General features: G+C 43.8%; 1 gene segment (V, D, J or C); it reads left to right on the top strand.

Annotated features, from left to right (window-relative positions):
- Positions 1 to 12,816: 12,816 nt before the first annotated feature.
- On the top strand, positions 12,817 to 13,260 carry LOC130016586 (immunoglobulin heavy variable 1-2-like). The segment is given in 2 exon segments: positions 12,817 to 12,862; positions 12,944 to 13,260. Coding segments are annotated over 2 exon segments (363 nt in total).
- Positions 13,261 to 17,080: the final 3,820 nt, after the last annotated feature.

Below are 17,080 nucleotides of genomic sequence, written 5' to 3'. Positions count from 1 at the left end.
CCCCTGGAAAGGGGCTGAATTGGGTTGATGTTGTATGGTATGATGGAGACATAAGCTATAACCCAAGTCTTCAGTCCCGAGTCACCATCTCCAAGGACACCTCCAAGAACCAAGTTTACCTAAAACTGAGCAACTCTAACTGAGGACACAGCCGTGTATTATTGTGCAAAGACACACAGTGAAGGCAAGTCCCTGTGAGACCAGACACAAACCTGCTGTGAGAGACAGGGGAGCTGCAGGGGTGCGTGTGGCCATCAGGGGGCGCTCTGCTCTTGGAAATCCTGGCAGGTGGAGGTAAGGTAAAGGTAAAGCTAAAGGCCCTCCCGTTGTTCATCGATTTGTTCCAGCGGGCCCAGTAACATCTTTATTGGAGATTTTGTTGTTACTGTGTTTGGCATATCGAATACATCACGGGCGGCTTGCCAGGCTCTGCCATGTTGGCGAGATACTCTCAGTAGCTTGCCGGGCTCTCCAAGAGGGGCGGAGGAATCGAACTCAGGTCGGCCATATTGGCTGCGTGCAAGGGAAACGCCCTACCGCCAGCAGGCGGAGAGGAGCTTTATAAAGGATCACTGTTTCCTCTTTTGTTGAAATATATTTTAAAAATTACTTTATCCACATAAATAAATTTTAGTCATTATAGCACAGCGGTAGGGCGTTTGCCTTGCACGCAGCCAACATGGCCGACCCGAGTTCGATTCCTCCGCCCCTCTCGGAGAGCCCGGCAAGCTACCGAGAGTATTCGATATGCCAGACACAGTAACAACAAAGTCTCCAATGGAGATGTTACTGGGCCTGCTCGAGCAAATCGACGATCAACGGGAGGGCCTCGAGCAATTTTCTCTACTAGTTCAAAATTGTTTATTCTCTGTTTCATTGTCTACTGGAGACATGTGTGCTTTTCTGAAAGGTATGTTTGATTTTCCTTCTTAAATAAATAGCTTTAAACAAATGAGTGTCTTACCCCTTTCATTTTTGTTATTTTAACTGAGGAAATAGTCTGAGTGTTGATGCTTGTGCGTCCCAAACTCCCTGCGCTTCTCCCAGCACCAAATCCTCTCAGACCCCCACATTCTGTGGTGGCCCCTGTGCTCCGCCTCTTCTTCCCAGTGATGTGAGCCCCCACCCAACTCCTCTCGGGAACCCCAGAGTGTGGTCCCAGATGCAGGGGACCTTATCATTGGATCCTGTGCATCCTGACACTCTGTTTTCTATGTACCACAGGTGAATGAGAATGTCTGAATTTTCCCTTCTTCCTGTGACTTAGTTCATTTAATATAATATTCCTAGTCTGATCCATGGTGCAGAAAACAATGGTATTTTGTATCACATTGTTTATAAATACCACAACTTCTTATCCATGAAACTGTCATTAAGCATTAGGATTATTTCCATTCCCTAGACACTAAGCTAAATGTTTCAATGGACATATGTTTAGATATATTTTCTCAAATTAATTTTTTCATGACTTTCATTGATTTAAAAAGAGCTTTAATTCTGTTGAGACTGAAGCGGTCATCAAAGCCCTAGCCCAAATAGGGCGTTCATACTCAGTACATCAGGTTCTTTCATGAGCTGTATTACGGATTGACGACCAGGATCTCACCATTCTACAAGGAAGTGATCATCGATATCAAGATGGGGGTTCAGCAAGGTGATACTATTTCACCGAATAGTGCCACCCTCGAGAACTTTATGAGACAACTCTAATGGGAAGGAATGGGAGTGACGAAAGATGGTCAGCAACTGCACCAAATCTGCTTCACTGGTGACATTGTTCTAATAATACCAAACACTTAACCTGCACAAATTCTGACCAACTTCGACCCTGAGTGTGGGAAGGTCGGACTACTGCAGCTGAATCTCATGAAGGGAATGTTCATGAAAAATGGACTCGTTCCTGATGTTCCATTTGCTCTCAACAGAACAAATCTCTCTGAATGCCGTAGCTATGTGTACCTAGGTCGAGAACTCAACAAGATAAACGATCTGGTACCTGAGCTGCACAGGAGGAAGAGAGTGGCTTGGAAGTCTTCAAGAGCATCTAAGAAATAGCTAAGAGGACAATGAACCTCCAACTCCGGGCACATCTCTACAATTCCACTGTTCTTCCTGTACCAACATATGCCTCAGAGAACTTCGCCCTATGAAAACAGGATGAGAACGCTATTTGGGACCCCAAAGAGGAATCAAAAGAGCTATATTGGAGTATCACGCTTCACTCAAGTGAGAAAACAAATCTGGAGTTCTGACGTCCAACTACGATCAAGAATCAGGGACGCTGTCTTTATTTGCCAAGGCGTCGATAATCAGATGGGTTGGACATTTAATGCTATTTGAAGACGACCTCTGGACTAGAGCCATTATAGACTGGATTCCATGGGACGTCAAAAGAATGCATGGCGACCCACCTACGGGTTGGTCAGACTTCTTTCTCAAGACCCTGACTGAATGGTTCAACACTCTCCATGTTCCTGAAGTGACCAGACATCATTGAGTTACAATTGCATGCAATAGGGATAAATGGAGACATTACTGGTGCGCGCCTGAGCAAATCAATGAATAATGGGATGTCAAGTGATCAAGAAAGTTTTCATGCTTGCGTGAAGGTTGCAAAAATAGAAAATCTTTTAAGTGAAAATTTTTAGACAAGTCTAATAGTGTTTTGTATAGATAAGTTCTCACAAACATAGAAACAGTATTCCCTTTGACAAAGTTCCAACATCAATTGTTTCCAGTATATTTGATATAAGCCACTCTCACTGAGATATGACCTTCATTATCCTTTTTTATTAATATTTCACTCATACTAAATGTTGATCAGCATATTTTCATATGGTTCTGGGCAACAGGAATGTTGCTTTAGGAAAGTATTGTTTATTTTCCACACCCTTTAATGGGGGTGATTTGTTCCAATGTTGGGCTTGGTGAGTGCTATGAATATCTTAGATATTAGGTTGGCTCTGATGTTCAGTGGGTACTCGTTACTCCCAGTCTGTAGGGTAACTTAATTTTAATGCCATTTACATGGCCATTAAAATGTTTTAATTGATTTAGTCCCATTTATTTATTTTACTCTCTTTTCTCTCTGCCAATAAAGTAAAACTATAGATGAGCCCTCTAAGATCAGTGTCATGGAGAGACCGGCCAAGGTTTTACTCTGCATGTTTTAAGGATTCTGCTGTCAACGATGGACCATAAGCCCACTTTTAATTAAATTCTGTATCTGGTGTGAGGAGCGGCTTTCAAAAAGCCTCTATCCCTCTTGGAGAGCCTGGATAGCTACCAAGAGTATTCCGCCTGCATGGCAGAGCCTGGCAAGCTATCCGTTGTGTATTCGACATGCCAAAACCAGTAATTACAATGGGTATCGTTGCTCTGATCCTGAAGGCATCACCAATATGGCAGGGTTAAGAAGGATGAGGAAGGAGAGACTGATAAAATCTCAAGGCCGAAGTAGGCTGCCAAAACGAAGAAAGGCAAAAATGATTATCTGTACTTTCAATACACATACACTAGCATCACATGCATCCATCCAGGACATGATGGTACAAGCGCAAAATTTCAAGTACGACATCAATGGTCTGACCGAGACAAGAAGGCATCAAACACATCAGGTGTTTCCGACACTGGAGAAGAATTGTACCTCGCAACATGTGAAAAAAGAAGCGTCAGAGGTGTCGGTGTCCGTGTCACCACGAACTTGGCCTTGAGCATTGATTCATTCAAATGCCTAAAAACCTGAATCAGACAATTACACTTGAATAGATGTGGCTCACTACCGGCAGTTTCTATCTTTGTTGTCTACTCACCAACATCCAATTATGATGAAGGAGAAATTGAGAAGTTCTACATTGAGGTGGAGAAGTTCTATAAAGAACACACCTTCTACAAGATCATTGTCAGTGATTTTAATGCAAGAAAGGACCAAGAATCAGCCGAAGAACTCCACATCGGGACCCATGGCCTAAAATGGAACAAACAGGGTGAGAGACTGTCTAAATTCATCATGTTGACCAAGACCATCCATGGTAACTCACAATTCCAGAAGGCCGAATTTAAACGTTAGATATGGGAGTCTCCCGGTGGATGGTTCCACAATAAAATAGACCACATCTTATTCAATTGACGGTTTTGCCTGACTGATGTTACTGTTGTCCCAAAATTCCGAACAAGATCAGACCACCATCTCCTTCATGCAAAATTCAACTTCAAAGAGCAGGGAGAAAGGGCTGCAAAGTTTACCAATAGAACTCCCAGAAAGACCACCAACTGGGAGCTCTTTGGCACTATTGCTGCAACATGGGAAGATGCTATTATTGGCAACATTGAGAAAGAACAAGATCGACGGGTTCAGCATCTCCATGATTTTGTGAGGAAGGCCAAGAGAGAGATATCCACAAAAAAAAAAAAAAAAGCCTGTCATCGAAAATTCTTGAGCTTATTGCCAACGTGGTTTGGCACATGCCTCAGGCAACCACAGTCGAATGTCTGAGTTCGCAAAGCAGTGCAGATATGCGATCAAGGAAGACCTCAAAGAGAGAAGAGCAGAAGTGCTGTTAAATGCGGCAAAAGCTGGGAAACGCTTTTGTAACGTCCTTTCATAAAAAGATTCAGCACCATTGACCATATCCACACGATAACTAAGCTCATTGAGGTTTCTCGAGAGTTCAAGATGCCGCTCTGTCTAATGTTCATTGATTTAAAGGCCTTTGATTCTGTTGAGACAGAAGCGGTCATTGAAGCCCTAGCCAATCAGGGCATTCAAGCCCAATACATCAGGATCCTCCGTGAGCTGTATTGCGAATTCACTACCAGGATCTCACTATTCTACAAAGAAGTGATCATCAATGTCAAAAGAGGGGTTCGGCAGGGTGATACCATTTAACCGAAACTCTTCAGTGCCACCCTTGAGAAAATCGTGCTATGACTGGAATGAGAAGGAATGGGAGTGAAGATAGATGGTCGGCAACTACACCACCTCCGCTTTGCTGATGACATTGTTTTAATAACACCAAACATTAGCCAAGCGGCACAAATGCTGGCCGACTTTGACCATGAGTGTGGAAAGGTCAGACTACCGCTGAATCTTATGAAGACAATGTTTGTGAGAAATAGCCTCGTTCCTGATGCCCCATTCGCTCTCAATGGAACGACCCTCTCCGAATGCAACAGCTATGTGTACCTAGGTCGAGAGGTCAACATTACAAATGACCTGGCACCCGAGCTGCGCAGGAGGAAAAGAGCGGCTTGGAATGCCTTCAAGAACGTCGAAGCAATAGCTAAGAGGACGAAGAACCTCCGGCTCCGGGCACATATCTTTGATTCCACTGTTCTTCCTGCATTAACATATGCCTCAGAGACCTGGGCCCTACAAAAACAGGATGAAAACGCTATTCAGGTCTCCCAAAGAGGAATCAAAAGAGCTATGCCTGGAGTATCACATTTAATGCTAATGTGATAAAGAATCCAGAGTTCTCACCTCTATCGATGATCAAAAATCAGGGATGATGTCTCATTTGCCAAGGCATCAAATGTCAGATGGGCTGGACACATAGTGAGATTTGGAGACGACTGCCTGATTAGAGCCCATACCAACTGGAATCCATGGGAAGTCAAAAGACCGCATGGCTGTCCACCTACCAGATGGTCAGACTTCTTCGAGAAGACCCTGAACGATCAGTTTGAGGCTCTTTGTGTTCCTAGAATGAGCAGACGCCATTGGGGTACATTAGCATGCAAAAGGGACAAATGGAGATGTTACTGGCGCCCGCTCGAGCAAATCGATGATTACCAGGAAGTCAACTCAAGTGATCAAGTGATCTGGTGTGAGATATGAATTCAAGTCTATTTTCTATTCCTGTTTTGATATGTGGTGTTGTTTCCCAATACCATTTGTTGAAGAGATTTTCCTTTCTTTACTCCATAGTATGGAATGCTTTCCCAACGATTCACCGTAAAAGATCTAAGGATTTAGTCTGGGCTCTCAATTCGATACAGTTGGACTGAGAGTTTATATTCCTGAAACTAGAGGCTAATTTCTATAGCTTTATAATATTCTTGAAAGTCTGTTCCCTAGGAGATGTGACAGGTCTCAGTGATGCCCTTCAGCACCAGAACCCACAGTTATTCCTTCCACCTGGCCTCTGGCCATCCCAGGCCCACTGAGAAAACACCAGAGGCTTTGTGGCTGACAGAAGTTACTGGAGTCACAGCCCTAGATGGATAGAGCGGGAAACTTCACCCAATCCATGCCCAGACAGCCGGGCACTTACACCCTTAGCTATCACAGAGCACCAAGAACAATGAAAACATAGTTGTTTTAATGAACGTGGACTGAATCCAGGTAAGAACACCAGAACATCTGATGCTCTGTGGGTGTGCAGAGAGCAACTATCCTCTCAGTGCTCTCTGACCTGAATAAAACACTGACAGGGAGACTCAGGAATCTCAGGGACAGAAGGAAGGAAACAGTGATCACTGTCCTTGAAACAGAACTGAAGGAGAGAAAGAACAGACTCCAAGGGTGAATGAGGAAACACAGACAGAAGTGAACGCTGCTGTTGTGTGTTGTGTGTGCATATTGGCTACTGTACTTCGTGCTGTCGTGAACATGACTATGGTCATCTCTTGTATTTAATGCTTTGTGTTTTTCAGGAGCACATAAACTACCTGAGGCCCAGCTTAGTCTGAAGAGGAAGTGCTGAGCCCTGGAGACTCTCTGAGAAGGCAGTGGTGAGTGAGTCCAGAGTCGATTTTGTTTTGCCTTGTGCTTGTGGAAGGAGGAACCACATCCTAGGACCTTGCTGTGTGCACAGAGACTTAGTCAGGCCCTGTGCAGTGAAGACACGTGAGGTGTGTCCAGACTCTGAACTTGCAATGATCCACACACATTGATCACAATTCCACCTTAGGACTCACCAACTCTCTAGGCTGTTTGTACACCCAACTTTTAAGGTGACTTTGTGTTTATGATTGTGGTCAGCCTGTGACACATGTTTCATGTCAACAACACGCAGTTACTCTCGGCTGAGTTGAAACACATGGTCTGTGTCTTCCGGATTCAACATTCCTCCTGTAAACTAATTATTTGGGGATCAATGTGAAGCCAGTGTTTTCATCCATTTCATGACTTTAGATTTTAGTCTATCTGCTTTCAACAGCCCAATCATTGTAAATGAAAATATGGCCAGAATAAAAAGACAAAAAAATAATGAGGAAAATATCTGCTCACCTCATCTGATGTAGGATAAATAAAACATATATCAAGCACATGTAGATCTTACACCAAAAAATAAACCCATTCTAAAATGGGGATTTTAAACAAATGCATCCTTAATGTAGACTTTGATGCAGAGAACTGTATAAATTAATTCTCCCTGACACTACTCAGAGAAACGTAAATTAAAATAATTTTGAGATATCACTTCATACCAAGGGAGAAGGGCAGAAATCTCAAAGAATCAAAATATTCTGTATTAGCATAGATATGGGGAAAAGGCAATCATCATACTATGCTGGTGGGAATAGCAATGAAATTGACCTCGTTTGAAAAAACTTGGATAATGTCCAACATACTAAGAATTGAGCTTTCATTTGACCCAGAAATTCCTTCTTCACATTGACCCCAAAAGCCCCAAAATAATAATTTGAAAATATATTTGCAGACCCATGTTTACTGCATAACAATCACTTATCACTTAATCACTTAACTTCTTGTTAGTCCTCACTTTGCTCTAGCGGGCGCCAGTAACATCTCCATTTGTCCCTGTCGCGTGCTAGTGTAGCCAAATGGCATCTGTTCGCTCCGGGAACATGAAGGGCCTCAAACCGATCGCTCATGATCTTGACGAAGAAGTCTGACCATCTGGAAGGTGGGCAGCCACGCGGTCTTTTGACATCCCGTGGAATCCAGTCGGTAACAGCTCTAGTCCAGCGGTCATCTTTAAATCTCATTACGTGACCAGCCCATCTGATTTTCAACACCTTGGCAAATGAGACAGCGTCCCTGATTCCTGATTGTCGACGGATGTCGGAACTCCGGATTCTTTCTCTCATTTGAGTGAAACGTGATATTCCAAGCATAGCTCTTTTTATTCTTCTTTGGGAGACCTGAACAGTGTTCTCATCTTGTTTGCGTAGGGCCCAGGTCTCTGAGGCATATGTTAATGCAGGAAGAATAGTGGAATCAAAGAGGTGTGCCCAGAGCCGGAGGTTCTTCGTCCTCTTAGCTATTTCTTCGACGTTCTTGAAGGCGTTCCAAGCCACTCTCTTCCTCCTGCGCAGCTCGGGTGCCAGGTCATTTGTAATGTTGACCTCTCGACCTAGGTACACATAGCTGTGGCATTCGGAGATGGTCGTTCCATTGAGAGCAAATGGAGCATCAGGAACGAGCCTGTTTCTCATAAACATTATCTTCGTAAGATTCAGCTGTAGTCTACCTTTCTACACTCACAGTCAAAGTCGTCCAGCATTTGTGCCGCTTGGCTAATGTTTGGTGTTATTAAAACAATGTCATCAGCAAAGCGGAGGTGGTGTAGTTGCCGACCATCTATCTTCACTCCCATTCCTTCTCATTCCAGTCATCGCATGATGTTCTCGAGGGTGGCACTGAAGAGTTTTGGTGAAATGGTATCACCCTGCCGCACCCCTCTCTGGACATCAACGATCACTTCTTTGTAGAATGGTGAGATCCCGGTAGTGAATCCGCAATACAGATCACAGAGGATCCTGATGTATTGGGCTTGAATGCCCTGATTGGCTAGGGCTTCAATGACCGCTTCCGTCTCAACAGAAACAAAGGCCTTCTTTAAATCAATGAACATTTAACAGAGCGGCATCTTGAACTCCCGAGAAACCTCAATGAGCTTGGTTATCGTGTGGATATGGTCGATGGTGCTGAATCCTTTGCGCAACCCGGCACCAACATCTCATTATGATGAAAGAGAAATCGAGAAGTTCTCCATGGAGCTAGAGAAGTTCTATAAAGAAGACCACACCTTCTACAAGATCATTGTGGGTGATTTTAATGCCAAGATAGGACCGAGAAGATCAGCTGAAGAACTTCACATCGGGACCCATGGCCTAGAATGGAACGAACAGGGTGAGAGACTGTCTGAGTTCATCATGTCGACCAAGACCATTCATGGTAACTCACAGTTCCAGAAGGCAGAATCTAAACGATGGACATGGGAGTCTCCTGGTGGATGATTCCACAACCAAATAGATCACATCATATTCAATCGACGGTTTTGCATGACTGATGTCGCTGTTGTCCCAAAAATTTCGAACGTGATCGGACCACCCTCTCCTTCGTGCAAAATTCTACTTCACAGAACGGGGAGAAAGGGCTGCAAAGTTCAAAAAGAGAACTCCCAGAATGACCACCAACTGGGAACTCTTTGGTACTATTACGGCAACATGGGAAGATGCCATTGTTGACAAAATTGACGAGGAATACGATCGACTGGTTCAGCACCTACATGAATGTGCGAGGGACGCCAAGAGAGAGATAGCCACAAAAAATCGCCTATCTTCGAAAACTTTTGAGCTAATTCGCCAACGTGGTTTGGTGCATGCCTCAGGCAACTGCAAGCTAACGTCCGAGCTCGAAAATCAGTGCAGGGATGCGATCAAGGAAGACCTCAAAGAGAGAAGAGCAGAAGTCCTGGTAGATGCAGCAGAAGCCGGGAAAAGTATTCCTAATGCCCGCCTGTCCTTCGCCAACTACAAGACCAAGATGACTGCCCTCCGACGTCCTGATGGATCCATCACATCCTCCAGAATGGCAATGGAGAAGATTATCCATGACTTCTACTCAAATCTCTTCGATAGCCATGTCCACTTGCCGACATTCCAAATTCCACAGGATGGATATGTCGTTCCCAATGTTCTCCTTTCCGAAATCCGACACGCCATTTTGTCGGTAAAAAAACAAACAGCACCTGGCCCAGGCAAGGTCAGACCTGAACACCTGAAGAACCTGCCCTCAGTTCTCATCAATACACTGGCTCGGCTCTTTACTCGCTACCTGTCTGAATGCAAGGTTCCGTCCCAATGGAAAACCAGCAGGACCGTACTACTGTTCAAGAAGGGAGACATCCATGACATTGGCAACTATCGCCTGATCTGCCTCTTGTCTGTCATCTACAAGTTGTTCACTCGAGTCTTCCTAAATAGGATTGGCAGAACACTAGATGAAGGACAACCATGCGAGCAAGCCGGGTTCTGCAAAGGATTCAGCACCATCGACCATACCCACTGCATCACAATATTGTATTCAAAAGAGCCAAATCTGAAACAACCCGAGTGTCTGAGAATAGTTCAGACCATCACGATCATCCTTTTGTTCGTCGATTGCCTCGAGCAGTCTCCAGTAATGTCTCCTTTATCCTAGTCCTGAGATTTTTAAAAAAGTACCATATTAAAAACTCTTCCAGGGTTAGGAGAATGAGACCCATCATTGTTACTGGTATTTTGCATATTGGGTACACTGCAGGGATTTTGCCAGTCTCTTCCGTGTGGGTAGGTTACATTCGGTAGCCTGCCATTTTGTCCAAAGTAAGAATGAGATAATAAGGTTTCTCATGGCCACGAATGTGGCCACACGCTTCTGGGAGCTGGGTTTTATAATTTCTGGGTCTTGGCCGTTGATGGGATTACACGGCGCCAGGGGGCCAGTTGGTCGGTGTCACCCCTGCCTACTGGAATTTGGAGAATCTGGGTGGAGGATGCTCAGCCCCAATCTGAGCAGGCTTGGAGATCTCAGCCCTGGGAATAGTTAACTCAATGAAATATACCACATCTACACAACGGAATATGATGCGACCACCAGAAAACGTTAAATCATGAAAATCACTTATAAATGGATGAACATGGAGAGTATCAGGCTGAATGAAACCAGTCAGAGGCAGAGGCACAGATATAGAATAATTGTATTCTTTTGTGGGACTTAAACTTTTGCATGAGATTAATATTCTGTGCCAGGAAACACAGGGACCAGAAGGACTAGTCAATGTTTGGAAGTTTGCTCCAAGTGTGTGGGAGGCAAAAGACAGAGAAGGACCAGTATGACAGGAATAGTTAAATATAGTCACTCTGGAAAGAAGTGCGTATTTAAAGTAGGAAAAGGGATATGCATGATAACATTTCAGTATCTGTATTTAAATCCATAGATCCCATAGAATGTGAGAGAGAAGAGAGAGAGCAAGAAAGGAGAGAGAGGAGAGATAAAAAATGTATAGGATCCAAGGGATCAATAAAGGAGAAGGATGACTCATATGACAATGACAACATTCTGTGTGTGGGTTGTCTTTGTCAATCCTATGCCATCTCTCTCTCTTTCTCCTTCCATTACTCTAAGTAATTTTTTTAAATAGTACTATTGTGTATCACTGAAAAAGTCAGAGTTCAAGTCTTATATTCAATAAGACTTTATTTATTTTATCGTATTCATTTATTTACTCATATTTGTACTACTAATACAGTTACTTAAACTTTTTGGCAGCTGTGTTTGACTTATGCCTGGATTTTTAAAAATTCTTCATGAATTTAACAAATTTACTATATGTTTGTTTATATTAAAGCCTTTACAGAAAGGCCTAATATATTAAAGCCTTTACAGAAAGACCTAAATTCTATTTTATTTTGATAGTTTTTACTATTTTTATTTGAGTGAATTAAGTGTTTATTGTATTACTTTTACATAATCTCAGCAAAGAACACTCAGTGTCACCTTTCAATTTTTAGATATATAAGTACTTGATTTGCCAATGTTTTCCTAGGATACATCTACCTGAGCAATTCCAGAGCACAGAGCCGGGAATAAGCCCTCAGAACTGCTGGGTGTGGCTCAAAACCAAAACAAAAGCCTAGAAAAGAATATGGCTCCTGAAAAAGGCTTCTGAAGTGAAATCCCAGGATTCAGACCTGTATTAGAGACACCAAAGGTTAATGTCCCTGAGAGGGTAGAGGCTCTCCCTGAAGAGTCGAACCAGGCTGCAGGGGGCACCAAGTACCAAGAGCACCCAGTTGCAGGCCTGAAGGGGGTGCAGTGATGAAAACAGTTTCTCTTCAGAAACAGGAATACTTTATGACTGAAATCAAATCACGGACCGCTTTGTAAGCATCTAGCTCGTAGTGATTTAATGAAAAAATAAAAAATAATTTAAAAACCCACAATACTAAATTTGCTTTGTTGAGAAAATCAAACCACAAAAGGTTAAATTGTGTATACTTGACCTTTTTGGGAGGAACATTTATCATATTATTAACGCAGTAAAACCGGTATAGAGGTGGTGTTTCTGGACTTCTTAATATCTCCAATGGAAAACACCGGGGCATTACGATGGTTTTGTAGTCTCATTGTCGTATCCCTTGGGAAGTTATCCCTTAGGTAGTATCCCTTGGGGAGAGAAAGACAGAGAAAGAATCCAAGAAATAACCTCAAAGCCCATGTGTGTCCAGATGTGTTCATGCCATACAGATATGGGGAGCCCTGAGAGGAAGGTCCTAAAGGGCTTGGCCCTCCATGGGGGAAGCTTTGTGTGCACAGAGTCCTGGGGCAGGGCAGGGTCTCATCTCCTCAAACAAGGATCAGAACGTGGACCTCTTCACTCCCCTTGAGGATGGATTCATTACCTTCCACCAGCCCCTTCTCAGGTTGGACTAGGCTTTCAGCTATGAATTCCACCTCCTCATGAATATGCAAATTACACAAGGGACACTGAGTTAAATACAGATGTGTCTGTGTCCTGACAACCTCACACAGCAGGCACACCCACACCTTCAGAAGCCCTTGAGTGCACAGTCCCCATCATGGACTGGACCTGGAGTATTCTCTTCCTTGTGGCAGTGGCTGCAGGTAAGAGTCCCCATTCTTTGGGCTGGGGAAATGAGGAGCATCAAGTGGAGTCCAACCACTCCAACTGACTGCTGTCCACAGGTGTTAATTCCCAGGTGCAGCTGGTGCAGTCGGGGGCTGAGGTGGGAAAACCTGGAACATCAGTGAAGATATCCTGCAAGGCATCCGGGTACACCTTCACCAGCAACTATATTCACTGGGTGCGGCAGGCCCCGGGACAAGGGCTCGAGTGGATTGGAAGGATATACCCTAACTCTGGTGGTACAGACTACGCACTGAAGTTCCAGGGCAGACTCACACTCACTGCAGACAAGTTCAAGGACACAGCGTACATGAAACTGAGCAGGTTGAGCACTGAGGACACAGCCGTGTATTACTGTGCGAGACACGCAGTATGACAACTACATCCTGAGTGTGTCAGAAAACCGAGGGGAAGACAGCTGTGCCATGTGAGGATATGACAGCGATGCTGACCTTCCTGATTTCCTCCTCAAAGATTCAGGGTCTGAGACACAGAATGGGGCTCAGAGGGTCAGGTTTCATCTGTGAGAAAGGCTCAATATCTCTCTCTGTCCATCAATAGACAAGAGGAAGATGGCTTCTCTTTAGAACATCTATAGTCACTCATATATTCTTGTTGAATTGTACACTGGTGCTTCACAGACTCTACTGGAAGAACTTGTAAGTACTTGCTGGGGATTTTGCAGGTCTTGGACTGTTTCTTCTAGAACATTCATTGACTCCTGTTTCCTTATGGCTGAGCTCCTTGTGTTTCACAATTACCACTGGAATTAACACATGTCAGTTACCACTGGAATTAACTTGTGTGCTGAGACTGCTGCAGGTTTGGGGACATAGCTTCAGTCCCAGGAAAATCCTTGACTATTCTACATTGTTTTTGGCAAATAAACCATATTTTTTATCAAATGTAAATACATGAAAATTGGTGCTGAGCTTCATTTTCACTTCTCAGCACCACACGTGTGGCACTCGGCAGGACATGGGTACAGAGGACACTAGCTATCCTAGAGGATATACTGACTTAAATACAGACAAATGTGTTCTCTGAGAACATGTTATAAAAAGTATAACCCTTCCTATGTAAGCCCAGCGAACCCTCCAACACAAACCTACATGAAACCACACCTAGGACGGTTCCTATATAATTGTTTCCCACTGAAAACGGTTGTTTGTAAAGGTCTCCTGTCCTGGACTGAAGAGACCAGGACCATCAGTGGAAGTCCACGCCTCGTTTCCTCTCACAGGTAAGCATTCCTAGGCACAGCAGGTGCCCTGTGGGGCTGAGGGGATGAATCCTGAGATATCTGAGAGAGTCTCTGAGTCATCCTGGTCCCCCTTTACCAGCTTCTCTATGCACGATGTTGGCACATACCAGGCATGGTTTTGGGGGAATGGGATAGACCAACCCTAGTGACAGGGAGACTGGTAAGCACATGAGTTTCTGGGAAGCTTTTCTTGACTTTGGACATGTCTCAGCACAGCCTACATGGAGCTGAGCATCTGATATCTAAGGTTAGGCTCTGAGTCATGGAACAGACCAGTTTGACACCCACATAGGCTGGACACCTGAGGGAGAGACAAGCGTGCGGGGGGAGAGGAAGGGACAGTGACCGACTGACTTCCTACCGAAGATAGTCCTGTCTGAGATGAAGAACATGCACAAGACTCAGATTTATTATTAAGGAAAATGATTCAGACTATCAAGTGATTGGTGGATAATATCTCATCGTTGAGCTTGACCCAAAATGTTAATATATGTATTCATATTTTCTTGAAGAGCCCATGGAGGAGTCTCATGTGAATATGTGTTTATTATAAATGAGTTTCCTAGAATTTAGGTCATTTTGAGGAGACACTATAACTTCCAGTATTTATGAAAGTCTCTGTATTATTCATAAAAGAAGCTGAGGCATCAGTATATATTTTCACTTTGCTCTCTGTCCCATGGTCATTCATAGGCCTCTGTGGCAGGAAGTTCAGGTCACAGGGAACATCCCTGTTTGTACGTGTGAGTTAGGTGCAGTGGGATTCTGTCAACAGATCAGTCTCCCAGTTCTCAGGGGAGAGTCACTAAGGACCTGCATTCCCGAGGAGGGAATTATTCATCCCGTTCCATTCCCTCTCCTGAACTATATCCCTGTGACTGTGAAAAGCACACACACCTAGGAGGAAAAGAGCAGATGATTTTTCCACAGCTCAAAACACGACATTACGTTTTCAAGAATAATGTCAGATTGATGGAACTTTTGATTCCTGCAAATGACAGCTTTAGAGTCATAACTACTTTCAAATTATTTGTCTCTCATATTCATAAAATGCTGTCTTAAACACCAAAGATAATGAGTTGAGGGTAGACGTCACTGGAAATTGTTTACATGCTAAGAGTTGATACCTTATGATTGGGGTCAGAGTCTTTGTAAAACTCACTCAGAGTGTTGACTTGATCCTTTCCATCATGAGAATATCAGTGAGAAGCTGTACATACATCAGGAAGACATTCTTCTCCAGAGGATGATCATAGAGGAGCTGAATTCCTGCAAAAGCGCCTCCATAACTGTAAATATACATGTAGCACTGTAGCAATGTTCTGTTGTACATCGATTTGCTCAAGTGGGCACCAGTAACATCTAACAACAAATTGTGAGACTTGTTGTTACTGTTTTTGGCATATCGAATAGGTCACAGGTAACTTGCTAAGCTTTGTAGTGCGGGCGAGATACTCCCGGTAGCTTGCCCGGCTCTCCAAGAGGGGTGAAGGAATAAAACCCGGGTCGGCCATGTGCACTAGGTTTTCTGTCATGTATGTTGTGTATCATTTACCCCATCTGTATATTTGTGCAGGAACCCCAGCAGAACAGAGCAGGAAGAGCTGCCCTTTCCTCTCCATATACTAGGGTTGTATGACACCTGCCCTCTTCATGGCCCTTCCTTCCACGTCACAGCTAGAGGACGCACATACCTCTGGTTATATTTACTATTCCTCACCTCCAGTCTAGTCTGATTTCCCCTGTAACTGTCACTGTCCTCCCAATGTTCATTGATTTGCTCGAGCGGGCCCAGTAACGTCTCCTTTGGAGAACTTGTTGTTACTGTGTTTGGCATATCGAATACATCACGGGTAGCTTGCCAGGCTCTGGTGTGTGGGCGAAATACTCTAGGTAGCTTGCCAGGCTCTCTGAGAGGGGCGGAGGAATCGAACTTGGGTCCGCCATGTTGGCTGCATGCAAGGCAAACGCCCTACCACTGTGCTGTCGCTCCAGCCCATTAAATGTGGCTGCATGAGAAATACAAAAATTTTCAGGGAGCCATCTCTAAATTATTATGATGGCATCATTCATTTTCCTTGTATGACGATTCCCAGATTCAAGAGTACCTCAGACTATAATAATTCATTTTCAACCCTTCTGGGACCGGGTTTAAGGTGATTGCCCTGTATGTTTCCTTCTTCTGCTCAATCTCTGGTATGGAATATGCTCCCCTGTGAATTTCTAGTAGTAATCCCTGAGTGAAGCCATGAGTGAGGCCAGAGTACATCTGGGTTTGCTCTGGGAATGTTGACTTTTTACATATCATTTTTGGGCTGGAGTGATAGCACAGCGGGTAGGGCGTTCGCCTTACAAGCGGCCAACATGGCCGACCCGAGTTCGATTCCTCCGCCCCTCTCGGAGAGCCCGGCAAGCTACCGAGAGTATTCGATATGCCAGACACAGTAACAACAAAGTCTCCAATGGAGACGTTACTGGGCCCGCTCGAGCAAATCGACAATCAACGGGAGGGCCTTTACCTTTACCTTTACCTTTAAATCGTATCTGTTACTTAGAAAAGAAATTCATTAGAAAAGAAATTCATAAAATGTTCAATTTTGTTGTATAAAATTTGTGTAGACAACCACCTCTGATTGTTCAGCTCATGTACTTTGTTGAGCTCTGCGTGTATTTTGAATAATCTCTCTTGTCATAATGTGAAACACCCTGTTCTAATTCTAAGCTGATTCTTTTTGAAAATGGTGGTTTATTCTGTTATGCTTTCATTTCTACTGATTATAACTTAATGGATTATCTTTTATATCCTCTTATTGTTATTTAGATTCCAAATTAATTTCCGATGTTGAGGTCCTGAAAGGTAATATTTGTCATTTCACCAATGCATGTGTGATTTTTGTCTGAACCCCAGATGCTTACTGCATGTCGTGCTATC

Source organism: Sorex fumeus, unplaced genomic scaffold (assembly GCF_029834395.1).
Source record: "Sorex fumeus unplaced genomic scaffold, SorFum_2.1 ptg000157l, whole genome shotgun sequence".
NCBI lineage: Eukaryota > Metazoa > Chordata > Mammalia > Eulipotyphla > Soricidae > Sorex > Sorex fumeus.
This window is presented reverse-complemented; position numbering and strand designations above follow the sequence as displayed.